The 26,172-nt window shown below is 38.8% G+C and overlaps 1 protein-coding gene across 4 annotated transcripts in view; it reads left to right on the top strand.

Annotated features, from left to right (window-relative positions):
• The window catches only part of CFAP20DC (CFAP20 domain containing), a 274,294-nt gene that overhangs the window by 82,340 nt on the left and 165,782 nt on the right, over positions 1-26,172 (top strand). For all 4 annotated transcript variants that reach the window (XM_089919511.1, XM_022572706.3, XM_089919510.1 and 1 more), the window contains exon 5: positions 10,125-10,239. In XM_089919511.1, the coding sequence (XP_089775637.1) occupies positions 10,125-10,239 (115 nt within the window). The remainder of the gene's footprint in view (positions 1-10,124; positions 10,240-26,172) is intronic.

Genomic DNA, 26,172 nt, shown 5'->3' with positions numbered 1-26,172 from the left:
CAAAACTCTGAACCAAGCTCTGTGAGATGCTGTGATAACCAGTCATCAGAGGTTATCTCAGTCATCAGAGACCTTTCAGGCCAGTAGAAGAAACAGACTGTAGGTAGCAGCCTACAGTGACACCCATATTTTTTCACCAGGACTCACCACGGCAGGATGAAAGATGTCTTGGCTCACAGCCCCACCCATTCCCACTTTCCAGTGTGGAGGTTGGGACATCAGTAGAGGATTATGTTGTCATGTATGGGCCAGTCAAATTTTAGTTATTAGAAAATTAAAGGCCAAAAATACAAAGCATTCAGTAAACAATCCACAGCCCCCCAAGTTGATAATGGTTAGTACTTAGGTAGAGCTTTCTGTATGCCAGGCGCTGTTTTAAACATTTTACATATATTCAGTTATGCAGTCCTCACAACAATTTGTGAGTACTATTACTTTTCCACATTTTACTGATGAAGAAGCTAAGGCACAAAAGGTTAAGTAACTTGCCTATTGTCACAAAGCTAGGAAATGGTGAAGCCAGAATTTTTACCCAAAAACTCTGGCTTCAAAGTTATTGCTCAGTATTCTGGCCTATTTCCCCACTTGTTGATAATGAGTAGTCTAAAATAATAATTTATTATTTAAGAAAAAAAAAATATATATATATATCAGTTCTTGAAAACTACAATCAACTCAAGATGACAACACTTGATGAATTTGTAACAAATTGTCCTTCCCCTAAATTGCAGAAATTCTACTTCTCTTGTGCTTGTACATTTGCATATTAGGAACTTTACAAATTCTTTGTGGAATTTAGAATGAGAGACTGCTTTAAACTCTAAAATGGGCTTTGCAGTACCAAATTCTAGTAACCCTTTTAAATTCAAAATGTTACTAGCAAGTGGTAAAACTGAGATATATGAGACCACATGTTATTCACCTGTAAAAACAAAGGAAAAGATTTGCATCCTATCATGGCCTATAAAGTGGACTATAGTTACTGACCTAAGAGCATCAAGGGGGAATGAGAAGAATTCAGTGTTAGGGGTTGAAAACATGCTGTTGTAAGTTTAAAAAAAAAAGTGATTATTTTTAATTTACAGATCCAAGACGTTTTCAAGGAGGAGGTGGCATATCTAATCCAAACTGTGATGGATGAATATAGGTCAAGTGGCATAATGAGGGAAGGGACTTTCCAAGGGAAATGCATAAGCAAAGCCATGAAAATAGAAGAGAATGGAGTATGTTTAAGTAGGAGCCAGAATGCTGGTATTGTCATTGTGGCAGCCCACTCCAGTGTCCCACCTTACGTCCTCTGGGTCCACCTCTGGTATCAGCTGCAGCTGCAGTGAGCAGTTTGGTGCAAGCTTGATTGGACAGCATCCCTTATCTAGTGCCACCCAGGGGCTTCTTGGATGCAGTAGAAGCCTGACAGCTTGGAAATACTGGGGAGTTAAGCCCCCCAGAGGCAACTCTTAACCACTGGGGATTGGGAGTCAGTGGATATAGGCTCCCACCTCCCATTCTTCAAATGGATTATCTGGGAAGTGTTCTGTACCTGTCTCCAGATACCCTGGTAGAATGGAGCCCCTGTGGCCTATAGCAGTGTCAGAGCCAGTGCATCTTGATCTTGGCCTTTCCTCTTTTGCTCTCTTCCTCTTCCTGCTCCTTCATTCCTGCTTCATGGAATCACCTAAACTATGGGCACCTATGTCCTTTTCTCAGAATCTGCTTTTGAGGGTGTACTTTTTCAAGAGGCTGCACAACGTAACCAGCCATATGAGATAGCTCAAAGGATTGAATTGTCAAACAGACTCAAAAGACTCAGAGATTTTAGCCAGTATTGAAGTACCTGTGAAGCAGAAAGAGATCCAGGACTGCCACTGAAGTCTTCCAGTCCTTTCTCAATGCACTTAGGCCCACACTTAACAGATGACTTCTCTTAAGTAGTACCTGAGAGAGTGATTCTGAGAGAATATCCCTCACCCAATGGGAGCTGTTACATTTATGGCTTATGTGACATTTTCCAGGGAGCCATGCCCCGTGAGTGCATGAATTCCAAGAAGTCCTAGACAGATCAGGTACATCCAGCAAAAAGTATTTCATTAAGGACTTTCACCCTGATAAATACCATTAGTGTATTTGCCGAAAGATCAGTCATGTTTTTACAAGGAGCTTTGGCTGGTCCCCTTTCTCTTCTGGAATGCCCTTTAGTAAAGGGGTAGAATGGGATGCAGGCCTGTTACACACACCCTTTTCTTCCTAGTAACCTTTCAAAAACACTAAGCCAGACAACTACCATCCTTTATTCCTCTTGCTTTGTCTTTTTAGATCGATTTCTAGCTCTGCCACATACTAGCTCTGAGATCTTGAACAAGTGGCGTAGTGTCTCTGAGCCTTTAACTACATTAGTAAGATGTGAATATTAATTCCTATTTCAAAGAGCGGTTGAGGGGAATAAATGAAATAACACCGGTGAAATGATGTACAGGCTCTGGCACATGGTAGGGATTTAGATGTTGCTCTTCCGTTTCCCATCCTTTTCTGTTTGTAATTACAGCCTCGGTTTCTCCCCTATGGAGATCTTCTTGGTATCTCATGTTAAGACTCCCAACAACCGAACCCTAGCTTTATTCTGCAACTCCACTCTTTCTCCCACCCTAATTCTGATATTCTCTCCTGATATCTCTGAAATCCCCCTGGTTTGCATCTTGTACTCTTATTATATGATGTCTGACATGGAGAGCAACATGGTGAAAGGTGATATTGAAGTAATGGCTGAGGGTCAGATTTTGGAGGTCCTTGAATAACAAGATAAGGAGCTCTATTTTCGACTTTATTCCTTAGGCTATAGGATGACAAAGAAGGAAATGGAGCCAAAGCATGATGTTCAGTCCCCATGGCTGGTCCACATGAAGAATGGACTGAGAGATAAAAAGATTAGAGGTAGAGAGACTAGTAAGGGAGAATATTTAAAGCAACAAGTGACCCGAACTTGCATTGTAGCTGTAGAAGCCAAAGGAAGAAACAGATGTGAAACTATTTGGGAAGTGACTTTGACAGGCTGTGACAGCTAATTGGACTGATGAAGCCTAGATGTTAAGGATAGGAAGCAATCAGTTGTTCTCGGTGGCCCTCACTAATAGCTGAGAGGATTGTAAGTATATGAGGCCTATGGTGAGACAGTGAAGTGACCTGCAAGAACATGGAAATGAGTAAAGTAAGATTAGCCTCTGAGCTTTTAATTGTAAGATAATAGTTCTTGGATCTGAGGGTTTTTTAAACAAATCTAAAGGAAGAATTTGTCAATGGAAAAAAGATGTGCACACGCACACACAGAGAGGCAAATTTGGGCTCTTTTCTTCTAAACACAGTGAAGGGTAAGGGTCTTAGCCATCAGATATTAAATATTTTTCCCCAGGAGCAAAGATTATGCTACTATGGATATGTTTATAGGCAGTGCCTGCCCCAGAAGAAAGTAAGCATGTGGTTAACAATGTAGATGTTGGGATCAATTAGATTTGAGTTTAAATCTGTACTCTGATAGATATGTGACTTTAGGAAAGTCACTTAACCATACTAAGCCTTAGTTTCCTCATTGTTAAGTAGAAATAATTGTAGTAGATATCTTGTAGGGTTTATGGGAAGGTTAAGTGAGATAATGCATAGAGCGTGCTTAATACAGTGTTGGCACATAGAAAATGCCCAATAAATAATAGATATTTAATAATGGTAATAATACCTTTGGGGACTGTACGTATCAGATACTGTAGTCTAAGTCACTTGTTCTGATTATGTACTGAGCAGACAACCTTCTGATACTTTGTAGATTTTTTTCTTTAGTTGAATTACCACATTCCAACAGATTACACTCCAGTCTTGCAAACTTTGAGATCACCCTTTCAGGAGGCTTTACATGGTATAGTGGTTGGAAGGCACACGTTTGTTACCTATTGGAAGATCAGATTCAGAACTGGAATCCAGAATGGAACAGAAAATGGTTCTAAAAGAGTGAAAAGGGGGGAGAAGTGAAAGGATTGATGGTTTTTATCTGGTAAGCAAGTATTCTATTGAAAATATTTGGCTGTGGTTCTCAAGGACAGAAACCAGGCACTCTTGTCGCTGTCAAAACATGTCTGACAAATAGTAGTCACTCAGCATAAATGAATGAAAGAGCTTCAGCCTGGTATAGTAGTGGACATACAGTTTTGTCACAGAAATGACAATGAATTCTGTAGAGACAAGTTTTAATACCTGTCTCTGCTACTTACTAGCTGTATGTCTATGGACTAGAAGCTGTCTTGGTTTCTAGAGTCTAGTTTCATCATCTAAAAAATGGAGGATGAATATACTACCTGCAGTGAAGGATTGATGTGAGATTTAATAAAAGAATGTCTATGGAATGTGCTAAAAACAGCTACTCAAGAATAATTATTTTCCCCTACACCCACACTAGAATATGATTTCCATGTCTTAGCTACTTCCATGTCTCTAGTGCCTTGTACTGTGCCACTAAGGAATTGACTGAATGTTAGTTGAATGAACTAATGAATCAGGAGGAAAATTTGAATAGAAGACCTCAAAATTTAATAGTTTCTAGTGATTGGCTACAGAGTAGGACTGTTCATCTAAGTTGCTAAAATGGAATAGAAGTATTGGTTGTGCTTGTGGAAGAGGTTTAGGTTTAGATTAAAACATGTTCTCTTTAGGGCTTCCCTGGTGGTGCAGTGGTTGAGAGTCCGCCTGCCACTGCAGGGGACACGGGTTCATGCCCCGGTTCGGGAAGATCCCACATGCCGCAGAGCGGCTGGGCCCGTGAGCCATGGCCGCTGAGCCTGCGCGTCTGGAACCTGTGCTCCACAACGGGAGAGGCCACAGCAGTGAGAGGCCCGCGTACTGCCAAAAAAAAAAAAAAAAAAAAAAAAACCTGACATAGATCTTGTAAGAAAATTACACACCAGTGTCCCTCATGAACATAGGTATAAAAATCCTCAACAAAAATGCTAGCACAATTGAAATATACACCAAGAATACAAGGTTGGTTTCACATTTGAAAATCAATTGATATAATTCAACATATGGAAAGAATAAAGGAGAAAAACAATAGGATCATCTCAATCAATGCAGAAAAAGCATTTGACAGAATTCTACACCTTTTCATGATTAAAAAAAAATTCTCAAAAAGCTAGAAATAGAAGAGAACTTCCTCTGAAAAAAGAAACCTACATCTAACATCATATTTAATAGAAACATAGTGAGTGCTTTCCCCCTATGATCAGGAACAATGCAAGATTTTCTACTCTCATCACTTCTGTTTAGTATATGCTGGAGGTCCTAACCAGGGAAGTAATGTAAGAAAAAATAAATAAAAAGTATAAAAATTGAAAAAAGCAAAAGTAAAAGTCTTTATTTACTGAAGACATGATTGTATATGTAGAAAATTCTCAGGGATCTACCAAACAGTTACTAGAACTCATGAGTGAATTAAGTAAGGTCACAGGAAACAAGGTCTGTATACCAAAAATCAATGGCATTTCTATATACTAGTAGCATTCAACTGGTAAATGAAATTTTAACATTTATTTTCAGTCATATCAAAAAATAAACTACTTAGAAATAAATTTAACAAAACATATGCAAGACTTCTAAAATGAAAACTATGAAACATTGTGAAACAAATTAAACAAGGCCTAAATAAATAGATATATCATGTAAGTACATTGGAAGACTCAATATAGTTCTCCTTAAATTGATCTACGGATTCAACACAATCCAAGTTAAACTCTCAACAGCTTTTTTTTTATCAGAAAATGATAAGTGGATCCTAAAATTTATATGGAAAAGCAAGGGCCAAAAAAACCTTGAACAAAACCAAGTTGAAGAGTTTCTTTACCTAGTTTTAAGACTTACTGTGAAGCTGCAGTAATCAAAGCAGTATAACATTGGTGTAAGAATGGATAAATGAAACAAATGGATCAATAGAGAGTCCAGAAATAGACACACACGTGCGCGCACACACACACACACACACACATTTATAGTCAATTGAGTTTCAACAGAGTACCAAGGCATTTCAGTGACTAAAGAAGAGTCTTTAATAAATAGTGCTGGGACAACTGGATAAACATACAGAAAGAAAAGAACCGCACCCAGTACCTCACACAATATAAAGTACTTGATGTGGGATGGATCGTAGATGTAAATGTAAAAACTAAATGTAAAAACTAAAGCTATAAAGATCTGGAAGGAAACAAAGGAAAGTACTTTTGCAACTTTGGACTAGGTGAGGATTTTTTAAGACAGAAAGCACTACTATAAATAATGATCAGCTGGACATCATGAAAATTAAAAACTTCTGCTAATTAAAAGTCTTCATTAAGCAATAAGCTAATCTAGATAAAGCATATAAGAGTCTTCTGTTTGCTATTCTTGATACTTTCCTCTAGCTTAGAGATTATTTCCAAATAAAAATTTGTTTTGTTTTGTTTTGGTTTTTTTGCGGTACACGGACCTCTCACTGTTGTGGCCTCTCCCGTTGTGGAGCACAGGCTCCGGACGCGCAGGCTCAGCGGCCATGGCTCACGGGCCCAGCCGCTCCGCGACATGTGGGATCTTCCCCGGACCGGGGCACAAACCCGTGTCCCCTGCATCGGCAGGCGGACTCTTAACCACTGCGCCACCAGGGAACTCCCCAAATAAAAAGTTTTTAAAAGATACCATTAAGATAACAGGCAAGTAAATACTCACTATAGATATATAGCTATAGATATAGATATATCTGACAAAGGACGTGTATCTAAAATATGTAAAGAACTCTTAGAATTATAGTAAGAAAACAACCAATAAAAACTGAGTAAAAGACTTAACAGATATTTCACAAGACATACCAGTAAACACATATAAAAGCATTCAATGTCATTATTCATAAGAGAAATGCAAATAAAATCACAATGGTATCCATTTCATACCCACTAGAATTGGCTAACATTAAAGTCTGAGGATGTGGAACCACTGCAATCACTTTGGAGAACTGTTTCTATAAAGTTATACATATATCTTCCCCAATGACCCAGAAATCCCATTCCTGATTTTCAAGAGAATGAAAAGACATATCCACAAGAAGACTCTTCAAGCATAGATAGTCACACAGGCTTTATTCATAAAAAACAAATACTGTAAACAAATGTTCATCAACAGGAGAATGAATAAATAAATTGTTGTTTTGCCATACAAGACTCAGCAATTTAAAAAAAGAACTATTGACTCATACTATAACATGGATAACTCTCAAACACTTCATGTTAAGTGAAAGAAGCCAGTCACAAAAGAGTATATTCTACATCAGTCCATTTATAAGAAGTTCACGAACAGACAAAATTCATCTATGGTGATAAAAATCAGGAGTGAGAACTGACTAAAAGGGGCCAGGAGGGTACTTTTCTAGGGTAATGGAAATGTTTTATGTTTTATTTGGAGTGATGATTACATGGGTGTACACATTTACCAAAATACATGAGATTGATCACTAAAATCTGTACATATCAGTTACTCAGATCTTACCCCAATAAATAAAAGAGACCATATCTGTTTATTGTTATGATATCCATTCATCATGCATGGTAGAATGTTGACCCTCTTATAGCTTCCTATTGTGCACAATAAATTTATAAACCCCTTACCTTAGCATAAAGGCCCTGCGTGATTTGGCTCTTACCTCTCCTTTCTACCTCATGTCCCTCCCTTACCTATTAATTCCTAGCCCTGCTGACTTTACTGTCTGAAGTAGTTCATTTCTTGTTATTTTCTAGTTCAGTCTCTTTTTTGTTTCCTTCATTGCATTTAGGATAACGTGCATTTATTTTGTCTCTTTATACTTTATTCACCTGCCTTTTCCACTAGAATAAAAGCTCCTGGAGGGTAGAGACCTTGACCTTTTCACTGTTGTATTCCCCAATATATTCCCAGGATGTTGCTTGGCTCAGGGAGTATTGTTGAATATGTGAGTGAATGAAGGAATGAATGAATGAATGTTCCTGTTGTTCCATGTGTTGATAAAATGGGACTATACTCAGATGTTCCTCTGTTTGGAGTTCGGTCCTTACCAATTCAAATGAAAATGACATAGTCTTATCCCTCCAAGCAAAGCAAAACTGTGTCTCACGTAAGTTTTTGGTTGTTGCAATCAAACATTTTGTTTGATGCAAGGGAATTTTTTGTTCTCTTTTACTTTCCAGAATCGCTATATAGTCTTTCCTTTTATTTCCTAATCAGAACTTCTTATAGAAGCGACTTAATAGCATCCCTTATGACAATGCCTTCCAGACATATTTGATCCTGAATCCTATTGGTAAAATGTTTGAGCACACTAACCACATGGGTACATTTATTTATTTCAAACATATATAAATATGTTGCTGTACTGTATATGTAATGAAACATACCCAAATACAATATTTTAAAAGGATGGTATGAAAGATGGTTCTAATATTTTCCTCCTCTCCCATGTGCTCATCCCGCTTTGAAGACACTACCTTAGGGCAAATATTCTACATTTACTTATACGTGTAAGTGTAGAATTTCAGTAGTGTTAACACTTTTGCACTTTAAACCTTACATCTGACCGTGGATTGAAAGGCTTTATTGCTTTTTTTTTTTCCAACATCTTTATTGGAGTATAATTGCTTTACAATGTTGTGTTAGTTGCTGCTGTATAGCAAAGTGAATCAGCTATATGTATACATATATCCCCATATCCCCTCCCTCTTAAGCCTCCCTCCCACCCTCCCTATCCCACCCCTCTAGGTGGTCACAAAGCACCGAGCTGATCTCCCTGTGCTCTGCAGCTGCTTCCCACTAGCTAGCTATTTTACATTTGGTAGTGTATATATATGTCAATGCTACTGTCCCACTTAGTCCTAGCTTACCCTTCCCCCTCCCCATATCCTCCAGTCCATTCTCTATGTCTGCGTCTTTATTCCTGTCCTGCTCCTAGGTTCATCAGAACCTTTTTTTTTTTTTATGATATTGTTTATGCAGGTAGGGTAGAATTGTTAGGTCTGGGGCATATTGGAAATCATGTCACCTAATTTTTGCTGTACTTACTCTTAACATTGTTCAAAGATAGTTTTTCTACAGAAAAAAAATGTATTAGTATTTTAGAGGAAAGAAATAATGAGATTAGAAAAGTGCAAATAGGAGGCAAGGAAGAGCTCTGGAGAAGGCTGTGTTGATTTACACTATAGTTAATTACACTGTAAATATTGGTAGCAGTATATTTGAATGAAATGTCTTTTTGAGGAATTACTAATTGTATAATATTAGCAATTAGTACACCTAGACAAAGTTGCTAAAAAATGGGGGAAATATCACTCTTCTCCAATAAAAAGACAGTTTTTAAGGAAGCATCAATTCTTCAATATAGCAGCATGAGACAGGTTTGGAGATTTTAAGCCTTTTGTGTTACCTCTGAGACCTAAAGGAAGCAGAACATAAAAATGAGCCTCTATCAGTTTGAATCAGACCTAATCTTTGTGATCATGGCTGTGGTCTAAATCTATTAAAGATGTTCAATTTCAGTGTCCTTGTTATCACTGCGGGTTGACCTGAGTAGTGAGCAGTAAACTTGTGTATTATAATTCTGGTTCGAAGATATGTGCTTGGAAAGTGAAACCGACAGTCAGCGTTTTGTGTCTGTCTATAAGCAGACTAAGAGTGTATATAAAATGACAGGTGCATTTTTAGAGAAAGAAACCCATAATGTTTTCCTATTTAGTAGGTGACAGTATGTCCCAAGATAACACAAGCTTAAGGAGCTGGAACAAGCATGGTTATTAAAGGCTAGCAGTTTCTCAGTTCAAACAAATTGAATTTTTTCATAGGCTGGAAGACTGGAAATATAGGGTAGAGTACTGAAATAAATTAGCATATTAAGTGAATTTATACACTCAGGCTTGTGAACACTTTCAACTTAAGGAAGAAATTTTATTACTTCTTCAAAGAAAAAGGCAATTTTTAAATTCTGTGTTTGATCTCCCTGTTGGAAAGGGCCTATATAATAAATTATATTATTTTGATGATTATCCAAAGAAGTGTGGTTATTATATTGATGGGAATCTTCACTTCTCTCCTCTCTCTTTTTTCAGAATTACTGATTTAAGGAACATAAAAAGAAGATTGTATTTATCAACAGTCCATAAGGAACTGTCCTCAACCCCTCTTCATGCAAAAATCCCACTCTTCATGATCAAACGCAAAATCGTAAGTGTTATGAATATTGCTTAAAATATTAAATTTATTTTAGCAAATATTAATTCTGGGCCTACTCTGTGTATGAGGCATTCTGTTAAGTTCCATGGTGCTATTAAAAATGAATAGAAATGTATACTCTTCTTTTTCTTCCAGTGAAAGAGCTTAAGATCTACTAGATGGGAGAATATAATTGTGTGAATATCTAGGATATCACCAAAACTGTGATTGGAAGCACAGTAGAGAGAGTAAGTGCTATTGGTACAGTGAAAGGGAAAGAAATCCATCTGACTGCAGGACAAGGAAAGGCTTCATGAAGGAGATTGCACTTGGCATGGACTTTCATGTAGAATTTCAACAGGTAGAAATGAAAAACCGAGCATTCCGAGCAGAAGGAACAGCATGAGTAGAAGCATAGAGGCTGGAAAGTGGCACATATTTGGAGAACAGAGAATGATTCATCATTGTTGCCAGATTTTTTTAAATAGCCTTAAGGAAACCTCAGTTCTATAATCCAAGAGCCTGATATAGGTTGGGAGATTTGTGTAACCTCTGAGACCTAAAGCAGCATAATATATAAGTAGGTAAGCCGTAGGTTACAGGCTAATAAGTTTGGGCCTGATACGACTGACTAGTCTTTCTCAAATGTTAGTCGTTTCAATACTAGTCTCATGACTACCATGTTTGTGTACTACCCGTTCCAGTATGTACATAATACTCTCCTTTAAACCAACTCAGCCTTTTTTGACTTAAATTTATATAAAAAAAAAACTTTATATCACACTTATAAATGGAAAACCAGTATAACTTTCCAGAAATAAAAATTAACCATAACAGTAAAGATACTGAAAACAAAACAGTATTTTAAAGTCTAGCTAAGTACTGTTTCCTGTTTAGGGCTCTGTCCTGAGGCCTGCTCTTTATTAACAAGAGTTTATCAAGAGCTAGATACATGTTCAAGCTTTTTCTTGGGCATAATTAGGATTGAAAGAAAACTGATGGACGGAAATTTTTATTCTGTGATCTGTAGTCATTTAATGCCATGCCCATGTACCATCTAAAACCATTTCACAAACGGTGCATATTCCACTCTTTGGAAGCCACTTTAGCAGAGAAAAGGAAGCCATTAAAGCTTTTGGTTTGGAGAGGAACATATAGTCAGTTCTATGCTTTGGGAAGATTAATCTGGTAGTGACATTTGGAATGGCTTAGAGGGGCTGGTAAATGGAGATCGAGAGAACATTTGCCGTACTCCAGATTAGGGTTAATGAGGACTAGGGCAGTAGCAGTAGAGGAATGGATGTAAGGTAACATCAGAAGCTTATGGTCCAATGAGCTAAGACATATTTAAACAGACCGTTTCCATATCATGTGGTACATGCTGTGAGAGCAGGACCCACTGTGAACTATGGAGCACCAGGGGAGTGATCAGAGAAGGGCTTCTGAAGAAGGGATGCATGAGCTAGGCCTTGAAAGATTATAAGAAGAGAGAAGGCACTAACCAGTTCAAGTGGGGGTGGTATTCCTAGAACAGAAAGAGTAGCATTAAGAGTAGCTGCATGAGATGTGTAGGCACGTAATAATCCAGTGTTGCTGAGGAGAGACCAGAATAGTAGGGAAGTAGTAAGGCTGGAGAAGAAAACAGGGCAACCTCCTGGTAGGCCTTATATTTATAGGCAGGGAGCCTGGACTTTTATCTCATAGGTGATAGGGAGCTTTTGAAGGGCTTGCATCAGGGGGGCATGGTCAGATTTGCATTTTAGATAGAACATCGCTTTGGAGGATGGGTGGGAAAGATGAGACTGGAGGCCGGCAGGACCAGTTAGAAAGTCAGTGCAGTTGTCACAAGAAGGTAAGAGAGCAGCAGTACCTGGCTCCTCCTAGGCACTCAATAATTATGTAAGTGGATGGATGAGTAGATGAATGATATAGGTGTAAGAGAGATGAGTCCTAAAGTTGGGAAATAGAAATCAGAGTGAAGATGAGGAAACAAAGTTGAAAAATAACTAAAAATTTTAATTGAAGATTAATTAGGTGTCAGAAATGAAGAAGAAGGAAAAGTCAAGGATGGCTCTCAGTTGACTTTCTACTTTGGATGACTGGTGACAGAATCAATACCTAGAAATCCAGGAGAAAGAGCACGGTTAGAAAGGGGAGATGGAAATGTTGATAAAAACAGTCTGAGACATTCAGATTGAGAATTTGGGGGGTACATAATGTTAGAGTCCTAGAGAGAGGTATGAGCTGGATATTTGGGCTTCTTCAGCATACAGGTGGCACTTACAGTCATGAGAGTGATGAAATTGCCTGCCTGCAGAGAGAGTAAGGATGGCAACAGCAACAACAAAAGAGGCTAGAGGAGGAAATGCAAGCGCCTACCCAAGAAAAAGGGCGGGCAAAGGAAGAAGAATTCATGAAGGAGACAGGGCAGCAATGAGAAGGTGATGTGGATCATGAAGCAGAGTACAGTGTGGTGGAAACCAAGGGAGTTTTGGTAAGAGAAAATGTCAAGATGTGAAAGTATTTGGGATGTGGCAATCAGGAGGCCATTAGTAACTTCACTGACAAGTTTTGGTGTATGAGGAAGGAGTCAGGACAGTGGGCTGTGCGAATGGAAGATGGAGACATGAGAGCATCCTGACCATTGCTTTCAGTAGGCTGACCCACTGGGCTTCATGTTCAAGTAGATATAAATAGAGGGGAGGAATCAAAGATAACTTTGAGGTTTTGAGTCTGGAAAACCTGAAGATTGAGCCCAGTAACAGATAGGTGCTGGATTTTGGAATAAATTGATGGTTTCTGTTTGCAGTAGAATTATTTTAATTCATTGTGTACTGAACACTCATAAATGCACAAAGATTAAATGCAAATACTTCAGTTATTAAAGTTAAATCATTTAAGATGTTAAGGAAGTGCATTAGTCCTTACAAATGAAATTATATTCATCCTCTTATATTTAGGTATGATTTCCTTATTCATCTAAGATTGTTTAGAGTTCAGTGTTAGGTGGTTTCCAAGAGCTAAACCATATATGAGACTAATACACTATTCTGTGTGTGGTTAATCAATCAGGTTTGTCATTACCTTGCTTTTGTGAGTTCAGTCACCCTTGTCAGTTAACTAACTCTGAAGTTTCTGGATATCATATGAAAATCTGAACTGATCATTCTGTACATGGCTATAATCTTCACACACACACACACACACACACACACACACACACACACAGTGTACCCTCCATCCAGTGGCATTTGTGGGAATACAGTATCTGAAAATAAAATATTGTCTGTTAAAAGTAAACCACACAAATATCTTGCTGATATAGGAAGTAAACTTCATTGAACAATCTTTCATATTTAATAAATGAGTCTTTAAGAGGAATATGTGCTAGCAGTGCCAGGTGTCTAATGACATAAGAAATGTACTATTTAAACTAAAAAGAAAATAGCTGCAATAGGCCCTGTGGGACAATGTGTCTTCGCTCATCTATCTACCTCATCTTCTCATCCCCATTGAGACAGCTCAATAGAAAATATAAAAGAAAGGAGATGCAGGCATGAAAATTACATGTAGCTGTTTCAAAAAAAAATCCTAATGTGAAAAAATCAAACTGGTGTCTATATCTTAGGTGACTTCAGCTCATGCTAAATTTTGAAAAGCAAAATATCTAGAACTTGTCTTGAATCTAGAAAAATTGCTCACGTAATTCAAGGCAGTCCTAAGCAAAGACAAGGTATTTGTTTCTAGAGTGTTCCCCATCCCAATGAAATCATCAAATCATAACTACTTATAGTAAGTCCTAATTACTCTATATTTTGTGAAATAGAAACATGTAAATAATACATAGGAGTTAAGAACATGGCATCTGAGTTCTGACATTTATAGTTATGTGACCCTGTGCAAGCTCCTGTGTTCATTTTCCTCATTTATAAAATGCAGATAATATGAAGCATGCATACTACTAAGGTTCTTGTGGGAATTTACATGAGTTAATAAACATAAGGCTTTTAGAACAGTGCCTGGCATGGACCAAGCTTTAAATAAGGATTATATCTCCTATTTGCTCTTTAGGTGCTACTTCTTCCAGGACACCCTCCATGATTTCTCCTCTGCTGATTGATTAGACATTTTGGGTACAGCACATCATTACCATTCACAAATTCATAAGTCTTATAACACTTCTTCACCCTGCACTTTAATCGTCTGTTTACTTACCTGTCTCCCCTTTTAGGCTGTAAGCATGACTCATTTGGTTTTTATCCCTAGTGCCTATGTACATGGCAAATAGTAAGTACGCAATAAATGTTTGTTGAACAACTTGACAAGTCTTAATGTGCCTTCTGACTTGGGAGATAAAAGAATGAGTTTATCATGGACAAATTGTATAAGCTTTCTAAATGTGCCTGCCTATTCCATAAATGTCCAGGAGTACTCAAGCAAATATTAAGAAACTCGGTTCTAATACTTGCTCTCATTTCCCCTCATTTTCCTCCCAATCCAGGAGATGCTACAGCACCACAGGGAGGGTCTTTCCTTTCCATTGCTAACATAGTCAATTCCAAATGAGCCCTTATTGAATTAAAGCTTAATCTTGTTTAAGGGAAATTTCTAGAGAGAGCAGCGAAGTGACAGAGAGCCCTCCACCCATTTAAAATGCCATGCCTGGGGTCCTCCCTGGTGTTGGTGTGATGTTGGCCTCAGTTCTCTGCTTTTTGCCAAAGTACTCTTCACTTCGTTCTACTTTTTAAGAGCCATAGATATTTTGGTGATAAACCTCAAAATACAGTATTTTAAAAGCACTTCAGCTAACATTTTTAAATCAGGAGATTTCACATAAAATTTCTGACCTCTTTTTTCAAAAAATCAGAAGTTAACATTGAGTCTGCTTTCTTGCACAGCAAGCAGTCAGCTAGAGCAGAGTGGCAACTGCACACTTTTAATGGAGCTTTAAGCTCTCCTGTGAAGTTCAGTCCTCTCCACTCATAAGGATGTGGGTGTAGTGAGACCCTTCCTGCTTCACTCATTTAAGTGGCCTGCCACGGCCCTCTAGGCATATAGTTTGCAACCCTTGATTTAGAGGATAATTGCCAAATGGTCCACTTTGCCTTGGTTCTTTAGCTAAAGCCTTCACATAACCAGAGGCAGCAAATAAAGTTAATATTTTTATAGCCACACCAACATGAATATTTATTTAGAGGCCACTTACTGTTCCACTTACGATAGAATGTTCAACCTTTCAAATAAAAAATTTTATTTTTCATGTTACTCTTAATTATGATGGATTCATTTTAACATTTAAATTATAAAAATTTATACGTTTAATTTAGGTTTTCAATGACAAGAACAGTTTTAAAAATTAATAACCATCATATTAAACAGTGGGGGTAGCCACTTAGTCAAGACTCACTGAAATCAATCTTACTTCTTCTTTAATATAATTTCAGTCAGTTGGTGATGGTATCAGATGAACATCAATGTCTTGCCACCAAAGTATGTATTAATGTACAGTGAATTTAATTCCATTTGAATAGGAAGTTCAGGTATGAGATATTGCTGAGAATGAATCTTTCATTGGAGGTATAACAAAGTAGTATGATAAATTACAATGCCAAGTTCTTTTAGTAACCTTTACCACTTAAATACCCAGTGTTTGTCATTTAGATAGATAGAATTACTCTTTAGGAGTTGTACTTTCTTGAACCACAACTCTGACGGAATATGTTATAGATTTTATTAGAAACTGAAAGAGTGGCATACTGTTTTTAAAGTTTCCTCTCAAAGATCATTTTTCCCATAGAGCCAGTGATTTGGAAATTTTTGGTTCTTAACGGTATTTAATTTCTTAAGTGCCATTGAATGAACAGAGAATGGAGGAGGCAGATTTTTTTAGATGTATATTTAAGACATAATTAGAGAATGTCTCTCAATGAAGTCATTCTAACCTAGAATCCACTGTAGTGTCTGTGGTACATATTTGAGGGTTTGTAAATGTTTTCACGTGCATATCATTTAATAATACTTGTTTTTCACTCTCTCTACTCACCTGTCTAATGTGGGTGTTGAAGAGATTTGGGAAAAGGAGCAGTTTCTTGCTTTTCTCTGCTGACCCTGAATGGTTATGTGAAATAGGGACAACTACATAAAAATATTTGTTCTGGAAAATGAATGATTGCCCAGCTTTAGGTCAGCCTATTTTCAAATCACTTGAACAGGCTGAGTAGTGTTAGAGGTAAAATGTGGCCTTGAGAGCTAGATTGTAGGGGTTTGAAACCTATCTGTCACTTCCTGTCTGTGGGCCCTTGGGCAAGTCAGTTATTTCTGTGTGCTTCAGTTTCCTCATTGGTTAGGTCCTGACAATTATAGAACCTACTTCATAGAGGAGTTGTTACTATTAAATGAGTTATTACTTAGAATAGTGCCAAGTTCATAGTAAGTGCTTAGTTAGTGTTAGTTGATATTGTTATCATTTTACTATTTTCTCTTGACCTGAATCTTTTTTTTTTTTTTTTTTTTTTTTAAACATCTTTATTGGGGTATAATTGCTTTACAATTGTGTGTTAGTTTCTGCTTTATAATAAAGTGAATCAGTTATACATATACATATGTTCCCATATGTCTTCCCTCTTGCGTCTCCCTCCCTCCCACTCTCCCTATCCCACCCCTCCAGGCTGTCACAAAGCACCGAGCTAATATCCCTGTGCCTTGCGGCTGCTTCCCCCTAGCTATCTACCTTACTACGTTTGTTAGTGTGTATATGTCCATGACTCTCTCTCGCCCTGTCAAAGCTCACCCTTCCCCCTCCCCATATCCTCAAGTCCGTTCTCCAGTAGGTCTGCGTCTTTATTCCTGTCTTACCCCTAGGTTCTTCATGACATTTTTTTTCCCCTTAAATTCCATATATATGCGTTAGCATACGGTATTTGTCTTTTTCTTTCTGACTTACTTCACTCTGTATGACAGACTCTAGGTCTATCCATCTCATTACAAATAGCTCAATTTCATTTCTTTTTAAGGCTGAGTAATATTCCATTGTATATATGTGCCACATCTTCTTTATCCATTCATCCGATGATGGGCGCTTAGGTTGTTTCCATCTCCGGGCTATTGTAAATAGAGCTGCAATGAACATTTTGGTACATGACTCTTTTTGAATTATGGTTTTCTCAGGGTATATGCCCAGTAGTGGGATTGCTGGGTCATATGGTAATTCTATTTGTAGTTTTTTAAGGAACCTCCATACTGTTCTCCATAGTGGCTGAACCAATTCACATTCCCACCAGCAGTGCAAGAGTGTTCCCTTTTCTCCACACCCTCTCCAGCATTTATTGTTTCTAGATTTTTTGATGATGGCCATTCTGACTGGTGTGAGATGATATCTCATTGTAGTTTTGATTTGCATTTCTCTAATGATTAATGATGTTGAGCATTCTTGCATGTGTTTCTTGGCATTCTGTATATCTTCTTTGGAGAAATGTCTATTTAGGTCTTCTGCCCATTTTTGGATTGGGTTGTTTGTTTTTTTGGTATTGAGCTGCATGAGCTGCTTGTAAATTTTGGAGATTAATCCTTTGTCAGTTGCTTCATTTGCAAATATTTTCTCCCATTGTGAGGGTTGTCTTTTGGTCTTGATTATGGTTTCCTTTGCTGTGCAAAAGCTTTGAAGTTTCATTAGGTCCCATTTGTTTATTTTTGTTTTTATTTCCATTACTCTAGGAGGTGGGTCAGAAAGGATCTTGCTGTGATTTATGTCATAGAGTGTTCTGCCTATGTTTTCCTCTAAGAGTTTGATAGTTTCTGGCCTTACATTTAGGTCTTTAATCCATTTTGAGCTTATTTTTGTGTATGGTGTTAGGGAGTGATCTAATCTCATACTTTTACATGTACCTGTCCAGTTTTCCCAGCACCATTTATTGAAGAGGCTGTCCTTTCTCCACTGTACATTCCTGCCACCTTTATCAAAGATAAGGTGTCCATATGTGCGTGGGTTTATCGCTGGGCTTTCTATCCTGTTCCATTGATCTATATTTCTGTTTTTGTGCCAGTACCATACTGTCTTGATTACTGTAGCTTTGTAGTATAGTCTGAAGTCAGGGAGCCTGATTCCTCCAGCTCCTTTTCTCGTTCTCAAGATTGCTTTGGCTATTCGGGGTCTTTTGTGTTTCCATACAAATTGTGAAATTTTTTGTTCTAGTTCTGTGAAAAATGCCAGTGGTAGTTTGATAGGGATTGCATTGAATCTGTAGATTGCTTTGGGTAGTAGAGTCATTTTCACAATGTTGATTCTTCCCATCCAAGAACATGGTATATCTCTCCATCTATTTGTATCATCTTTAATTTCTTTTATCAGTGTCTTATAATTTTCTGCATACAGGTCTTTCGTCTCCTTAGGTAGGTTTATTCCTAGATATTTTATTCTTTTTGTTGCAATGGTAAATGGAAGTGTTTTCTTGATTTCACTTTCAGATTTTTCATCATTAGTATATAGGAATGCCAGAGATTTCTGTGCATTAACTTTGTATCCTGCTACTTTACCAAATTCATTGATTAGCTCTAGGAGTTTTCTGGTAGCATCTTTAGGATTCTCTATGTATAGTATCATGTCATCTGCAAACAGTGACAGCTTTACTTCTTCTTTTCCGATTTGGATTCCTTTTATTTCCTTTTCTTCTCTGATTGCTGTGGCTAAAACTTCCAAAACTATGTTGAATAAGAGTGGTGAGAGTGGGCAACCTTGTCTTGTTCCTGATCTTAGTGGAAATGCTTTCAGTTTTTCACCATTGAGGATGATGTTTGCTGTGGGCTTGTCATATATGGCCTTTATTATGTTGAGGAAAGTTCCCTCTATGCCTATTTTCTGCAGGGTTTTTAGCATAAATGGGTGTTGAATTTTGTCGAAAGCTTTCTCTGCATCTATTGAGATGATCATATGGTTTTTCTCCTTCAATTTGTTAATATGGTTTATCACATTGATAGATTTGCGTATATTGAAGAATCCTTGCATTCCTGGAATAAACCCCACTTGATCATGGTGTATGATCCTTTTAATGTGCTGTTGGATTCTGTTTGCTAGTATTTTGTTGAGGATTTTTGCATCTATGTTCATCAGTGATATTGGCCTGTAGTTTTCTTTCTTTGTGACATCCTTGTCTGGTTTTGGTATCAAGGTGATGGTGGCCTCGTAGAAGGAATTTGGGAGTGTTCCTCCCTCTGCTATATTTTGGAAGAGTTTGAGAAGGATAGGTGTTAGCTCTTCTCTAAACGTTTGATAGAATTCACCTGTGAAGCCATCTGGTCCTGGGCTTTTGTTTGTTGGAAGATTTTTAATGACAGTTTCAATTTCAGTGCTTGTGATTGGTCTGTTAATATTTTCTATTTCTTCCTGATTCAGTCTTGGCAGGTTGTGCATTTCTAAGAATTTGTCCATTTCTTCCAGATTGTCCATTTTATTGGCATAGAGTTGCTTGTAGTAATCTCTTATGATTTTTTTTATTTCTGCAGTGTCAGTTGTTACTTCTCCTTTTTCATTTCTAATTCTATTGATTTGAGTCTTCTCCCTTTTTTTCTTTATGAGTCTGGCTAGTGGTTTATCTATTTTGTTTATCTTCTCAAAGAACCAGCTTTTAGTTTTATTGATCTTTGCTATCGTTTCCTTCATTTCTTTTTCATTTATTTCTGATCTGATTTTTATGATTTCTTTCCTTCTGCTAGCTTTGGGGTTTTTTTGTTCTTCTTTCTCTAATTGCTTGAGGTGCAAGGTTAGGTTGTTTATTCGAGATGTTTCCTGCTTCTTAAGGTGGGCTTGTATTGCTATAAACTTCCCCCTTAGAACTGCTTTTGCTGCATCCCATAGGTTTTGGGTCGTTGTGTCTCCATTGTCATTTGTTTCTAGGTATTTTTTTATTTCCTCTTTGATTTCTTCAGTGATCACTTCATTATTAAGTAGTGTATTGTTTAGCTTCCATGTGTTTGTATTTTTTACAGATCTTTTCCTGTAATTGATATCTAGTCTCATGGCGTTGTGGTCAGAAAAGATACTTGATACAATTTCAATTTTCTTAAATTTACCAAGGCTTGATTTGTGACCCAAGATATGATCTATCCTGGAGAATGTTCCATGAGCACTTGAGAAAAATGTGTATTCTGTTGTTTTTGGATGGAGTGTCCTATAAATATCAATTAAGTCCATCTTGTTTAATGTATCATTTAAAGCTTGTGTTTCCTTATTTATTTTCATTTTGGATGATCTGTCCATGGGTGAAAGTGGGGTGTTAAAGTCCCCTACTATGAATGTGTTACTGTCAATCTCCCCTTTTATGGCTGTTAGTATTTGCCTTATGTATTGAGGTGCTCCTATGTTGGGTGCATAAATATTTACAATTGTTATATCTTCTTCTTGAATCGATCCCTTGATCATTATGTAGTGTCCTTCTTTGTCTCTTGTAATAGTCCTTATTTTAAAGTCTATTTTGTCTGATATGAGAATTGCTACTCCAGCTTTCTTTTGGTTTCCATTTGCATGGAATATCTTTTTCCATCCCCTTATTTTCAGTCTGTATGTGTCTCTAGGTCTGAAGTGGGTCTCTTGTAGACAGCATATATAAGGGTCTTGTTTTTGTATCCATTCAGCCAATCTGTGTCTTTTGGTGGGAGCATTTAGTCCATTTACATTTAAGGTAATTATCGATATGTATGTTCCTATTCCCATTTTCTATATTGTTTTGGGTTCGTTATTATAGGTCTTTTCCTTCTCTTGTGTTCCTTGTCTAGAGAAGTTCCTTTAGCATTTGCTGTAAAGCTGGTTTGGTGGTGCTAAACTCTCTCAGCTTTTGCTTGTCTGTAAAGGTTTTAATTTCTCCATCAAATCTGAATGAGATCCTTGCTGGGTAAAGTAGCCTTGGTTGCAGGTTTTTCTCCTTCATCACTTTCAGTATGTCCTGCCACTCCCTTCTGGCTTGTAGGGTTTCTGCTGAGAGATCAGCTGTTAACCTTATGGGGATTCCCTTGTGTGTTATTTGCTGTTTTTCCCTTGCTGCTTTTAATATGCTTTCTTTGTATTTAATTTTTGACAGTTTGATTAATATGTGTCTTGGCGTATTTCTCCTTGTATTTATCCTGTATGGGACTCTCTGTGCTTCCTGGACTTGATTAACTATTTCCTTTCCCATATTAGGGAAGTTTTCAACTATAATCTCTTCAAATATTTTCTCAGTCCCTTTCTTTTTCTCTTCTTCTTCTGGAACCCCTATAATTCGAATGTTGGTGCGTTTAATGTTGTCCCAGAGGTCTCTGAGACTGTCCTCAGTTCTTTTCATTCTTTTTTCTTTATTCTGCTCTGCAGTAGTTATTTCCACTATTTTATCTTCCAGGTCACTTATCCGTTCTTCTGCCTCAGTTATTCTGTTATTGATCCCATCTAGAGTACTTTTAATTTCATTTATTGCGTTGTTCATCATTGCTTGTTTCACCTTTATTTCTTCTAGGTCCTTGTTAACTGCTTCTTGCATTTTGTCCATTCTACTTCCAAGATTTCGGATCATCCTTACTATCATTATTCTGAATTCCTTTTCAGGTAGACTGCCTATTTCCTCTTCATTTGTTAGGTCTGGTGCATTTTTATCTTGCTCCTTCATCTGCTGTGTGTTTTTCTGTCTTCTCATTTTGCTTATCTTACTGTGTTTGGGGTCTCCTTTTTGCAGGCTGCACGTTCGTAGTTCCCGTTGTTTTTGATGTCTGTCTCCAGTGGCTAAGGTTGTTTCAGTGGGTTGTGTAGGCTTCCTGGTAGAGGGGACTAGTGCCTGTGTTGTGGTGGATGAGGCTGGATCTTGTCTCTCTAGTGGGCAGGTTCACGTCTGGTGGTGTGTTTTGGGGTGTCTGTGGCCTTATTATGATTTTAGGCAGCCTCTCTGCTAATGGGTGGGGTTGTGTTCCTGTTTTGCTAGTTGTTTGGCATAGGTTGTCTAGCACTGTGGCTTGCTGGTCGTTGAGTGAAGCTGGGTGCTGGTGTTAAGATGGAGGTCACTGGGAGATTTCCACCGTTTAATATTATGTGGAGCTGGGAAGTCTCTTGTTGACCAGTGTCCTGAAGTTGGCTCTCCTACCTCAGAGGCAGAGCCCTGACTCCTGGCTGGAGCACCAAGAGCCTTTCATCCACACGGCTCAGAATAAAAGGGAGAAAAAGTAGAGAGAATTAGTAGATGTATGAGGACAGAAAGAAGGAAAGGAGGAAAGGAAGGAAGGAAGAAAGAAGCAAAGAAGGAAAGAAAGGAGGGAGGGAGGGAGGAAGGAAGGAAGGAAGGAAGGAAGGAGGGAAAGAAGGAAAAAAGACAGAAAGAAAGAAGATACAGTAAAAATAAAATAAAGTATAATATATTTATTGAATTAAAAAATATTTAGAAAAAAAAAAAAAAAAAAAGAGGGACGGATAGAACCTTAGGACAAATGTTGGAAGCAAAGCTATACAGAGAAAATCTTATACAGAAGCATACACATACACCTTCACAAAAAGAGGTAAAGGGGGAAAAATCATAAATCTTGCTCTCAGAGACCACCTCCTCAATTTGGGGTGATTCGTTGTCTAAAGGAGGGAAGGACGGAAAGAAAGAAAGAAAGAAAGAAGGAACGACGGTAAAGTATAATAAAGTTATTACAATTAAAATTATTGAGAAAAAAAAATTTTTTTTTTAAAAACCATGGACGGATAGAGCCCTAGGACAAATGGTGGAAGCAAGAGTATACAGACAAGATCTCACACATAAGCATACACGTACACATTCACAAAAAGAGGAAAAGGGAAAAAAATCATAGATCTCGCTCCTAAATTCCACCTCTTCAATTTGGGATCATTCCTTGTCTATTCAGGTATTCCACAGATGCAGGGTATATCAAGTTGATTGTGGAGCTTTAATCCGCTGCTTCTGAGGCTGCTGGGGGAGATTTCCCTTTCTCTTCTTTGTTCTCACAGCTCACAGGAGCTCAGCTTTGGATTTGGCCCTGCCTCTGCGTGTAGGTCGCTGGAGGGCGTCTGTTTTTTGCTCAGACAGGAAAGGGTTAAAGGGGCCGCTAATTCGGGGGCTCAGGCTCACTCAGGCCGGGGGTGAGGGGGGGGAAGGAGGGGCACTGCGTGCGGGGCGGGCCTGCGGCGTCAGAGGCGGCGTGACGTTGCGGCAGAGGCCGGCGTGACGTTGCACCAGCCTGAGGCCCGCCGTGCGTTCTCCCGGGGAAGTTGTCCCTGGTTCCCGGGAACCTGGCAGTGGCGGGCTGCACAGGCTCCGCGGAAGAGGGGTGTGGAGAGTGACCTGCGCCCGCACACAGGCCCCTTGGTGGCGGCAGCAGCAACCCTAGCGTCTCCCGCCCGTCTCTGGGGTCCGCGCTTTTAGCCGCGGCTCGCGCCCGTCTCTGGGGTTCGCGCTTTTAGCCGCGGCTCGCGCCCGTCTCTGGGGTTCGCGCTTTTAGCCGCGGCTCGCGCCCGTCTCTGGAGTTCCTTTAAGCAGCGCTCTTAAACCCCTCTCCTCGCGCACCAGGAAACAAAGAGGGAAGAAAAAGTCTCTTGCCTCTTCGGCAGGTGCAGGCTTTTCCCCGAACTCCCTCCCGGCTAGTCGTGGTGCACTAACCCCTTCAGGCTATGTTCAAGCCGCCAACCCCAGTCCTCTCCCTGCGCTCCGTCCAAAACCGAAACCCGAGCTTCAGCTCGCAGCCCCGCCCGCCCGGGCGGGTGAGCAGACAAGCCTCTCGGGCTGGTGAGTGCCGGTCGGCACCGATCCTCTGTGCGGGAATCTCCCCGCTTTGCCCTCCGCACCCGTCGCTGTGCACTACTCCTCGGTCCCGAAGCCCCCCCCTCCGCCTCCCGCAGTCTCCGCCCGCGGAGGGGCTTCCTAGTGTGTGGAAACTTTTCCTCCTTCACAGCTCCCTCCCACTGGCGCAGGTGCCGTCCTTATTCTTTTGTCTCTGTTTTTTCTTTTTTTCTTTTGCCCTACCCAGGTACGTGGGGAGTTTCTTGCCTTTTGGGAGGTCTGAGGTCTTCTGCCAGCCTTCAGTAGGTGTTCTGTAGGAGTTGTTCCACGTGTAGATGTATTTCTGGTGTATCCGTGGGGAGGAAGGCGATCTCCGCGTCTTACTCTTCCGCCATCTTCAAGGTCCCCCTCTTGACCTGAATCTATGTTTATTAATTTGTGAATATGTTATCATAATAAACGTCTGAACTTGCAGTTTATTTCGATTAACAAATACCTTTTGAGCCCCGGCTGTAGGTCAAGGTCTGTGCCAAAAGATGTGAATCCAAAGGTGAATGGTGCACAGTCTTCTCATCCATGAGATTATAATAGGCAGAGGAGGCAAACATATAAACAAGTTAATGATGATGGGCAGTGGTTAACACCAAACTAGTCTTAGGAAACAAATGCTGCTAAAGGAAAATATCAGACTTTTCTAGCCAAGTTGGAGCGTGTTATAAGTGGAGATATTTGTGCTAAATTGTGAATACACACAAATAAAAGCATGGAAGTTCATGTCACGTTTGATCCCTTAACTGGGTTGTATAATGGGAATGTACAGAATCACAGTGCTGGAAAAGAAGACTGGATGAAACCATGAAGGGCCTTGAAAGCCATGATAAGAAATTTAAATTTTTAGTCCATTAGAGTTTTCTTTTTAAATTTTAACGTGGAGAAGTTTCACAATATTATCTGTATTCTAGAAAATGAGTACAATGTCAGAATAAAAAGAGCTAGAGGCAGAGAGACCAATTAAAAGGCTGTGTGAAGTCCCGGTGAGTCATATTAGCCTGAATTAGTGTAGTAGCAAAGAAGTAGAAGAGGAGAACAGATATAAAAGATACTTCAGGATTTAAATCAGTGGAAAAAAAGGGATAAAATGGCACTGAATTAATCTAGGGCTGGAAATTGGCAAAGTACATGTGCTACCAACAAGGGAAATATCCTGTAGGAGCTTAAATGATGGCTTAGATTGCTGTTTCTGCCCATGACAGAATATCTGGAATATCTGGTATGAAACTGTCCTTCCTACTGTAAACAAATATAAAGTTGGAAAAAATATTTGAAATAAGACTTTTCAACCATTTGGATAGCAGGCAACATACTTTTAAAAAAGAGAAACAAATGAGATGAGTCCTATATTCCCAAGCTTTCTGAAGGCCCATTCTGGACTGCAGTGCAGAGATGGGAGCCCAGACAGAGCATGGCATCTTGCTGAATAAAGAGATCAGAGTTAAGGATGACTGAGTCTGAGGTAGCCAGAATTTGTAGGTTAGTGTATCTGAGAGGAGCTTCAGAAATATGCATCAGGGTCTTCTTGAACCTTTGTGCATGCTTACAGTAGGACCCCATGAAGTAATCACAGACGAGCCCCTGGGGAAAGAACACCTACTAAGCAGCTGTGACACACAGGGCTAGGAGATATTCAAGTACTGGCCAGAGTGAATAGGTATCACTGAACACATACAGGAGAAACTCCAGACAGACAATTTTACTTAGAAATGGAGCTTATCTAGTCCTGGAGAAAAGGTTACCTTAGACCTGACCTAACAAATATAAAAACTCACATCAAAAGATCAAGATGATCTGCAAATAAACTTCCACCTGGAACATCTTTAGGACACTTCTAAGAAAAACAACAAAATCCAAAAGCCCAAAAACATAGTAGCCATAATATCCAGAATACAATTTTTAAAAAACGGATACTAGATAGGCAAACTGGGTAAACATGATCCATAACCAGGAGAAAAATCACAGAATAAAAATTCAAGGGCCTTAAAATAACTATTATAAATATATTAGAGGATTTAAAGGAAACTTCGAACATAATGAGGGAGCAAATTAAGAAACCCCAATGGAAAAAGGAAACTATGAAAAGAAATTTGGAAAAATACAATGTTGAAATGAAAGTTTCACTGGATAGACTTAACACTAAGTTAAACACTAGGGAATATCA

Source organism: Delphinapterus leucas, chromosome 10, assembly GCF_059928025.1.
Source record: "Delphinapterus leucas isolate spDelLeu-1000000601 "Yukka" chromosome 10, BTC_Dleu_Yukka2, whole genome shotgun sequence".
Taxonomy (NCBI): Eukaryota; Metazoa; Chordata; class Mammalia; order Artiodactyla; family Monodontidae; genus Delphinapterus; species Delphinapterus leucas.
This window is presented reverse-complemented; position numbering and strand designations above follow the sequence as displayed.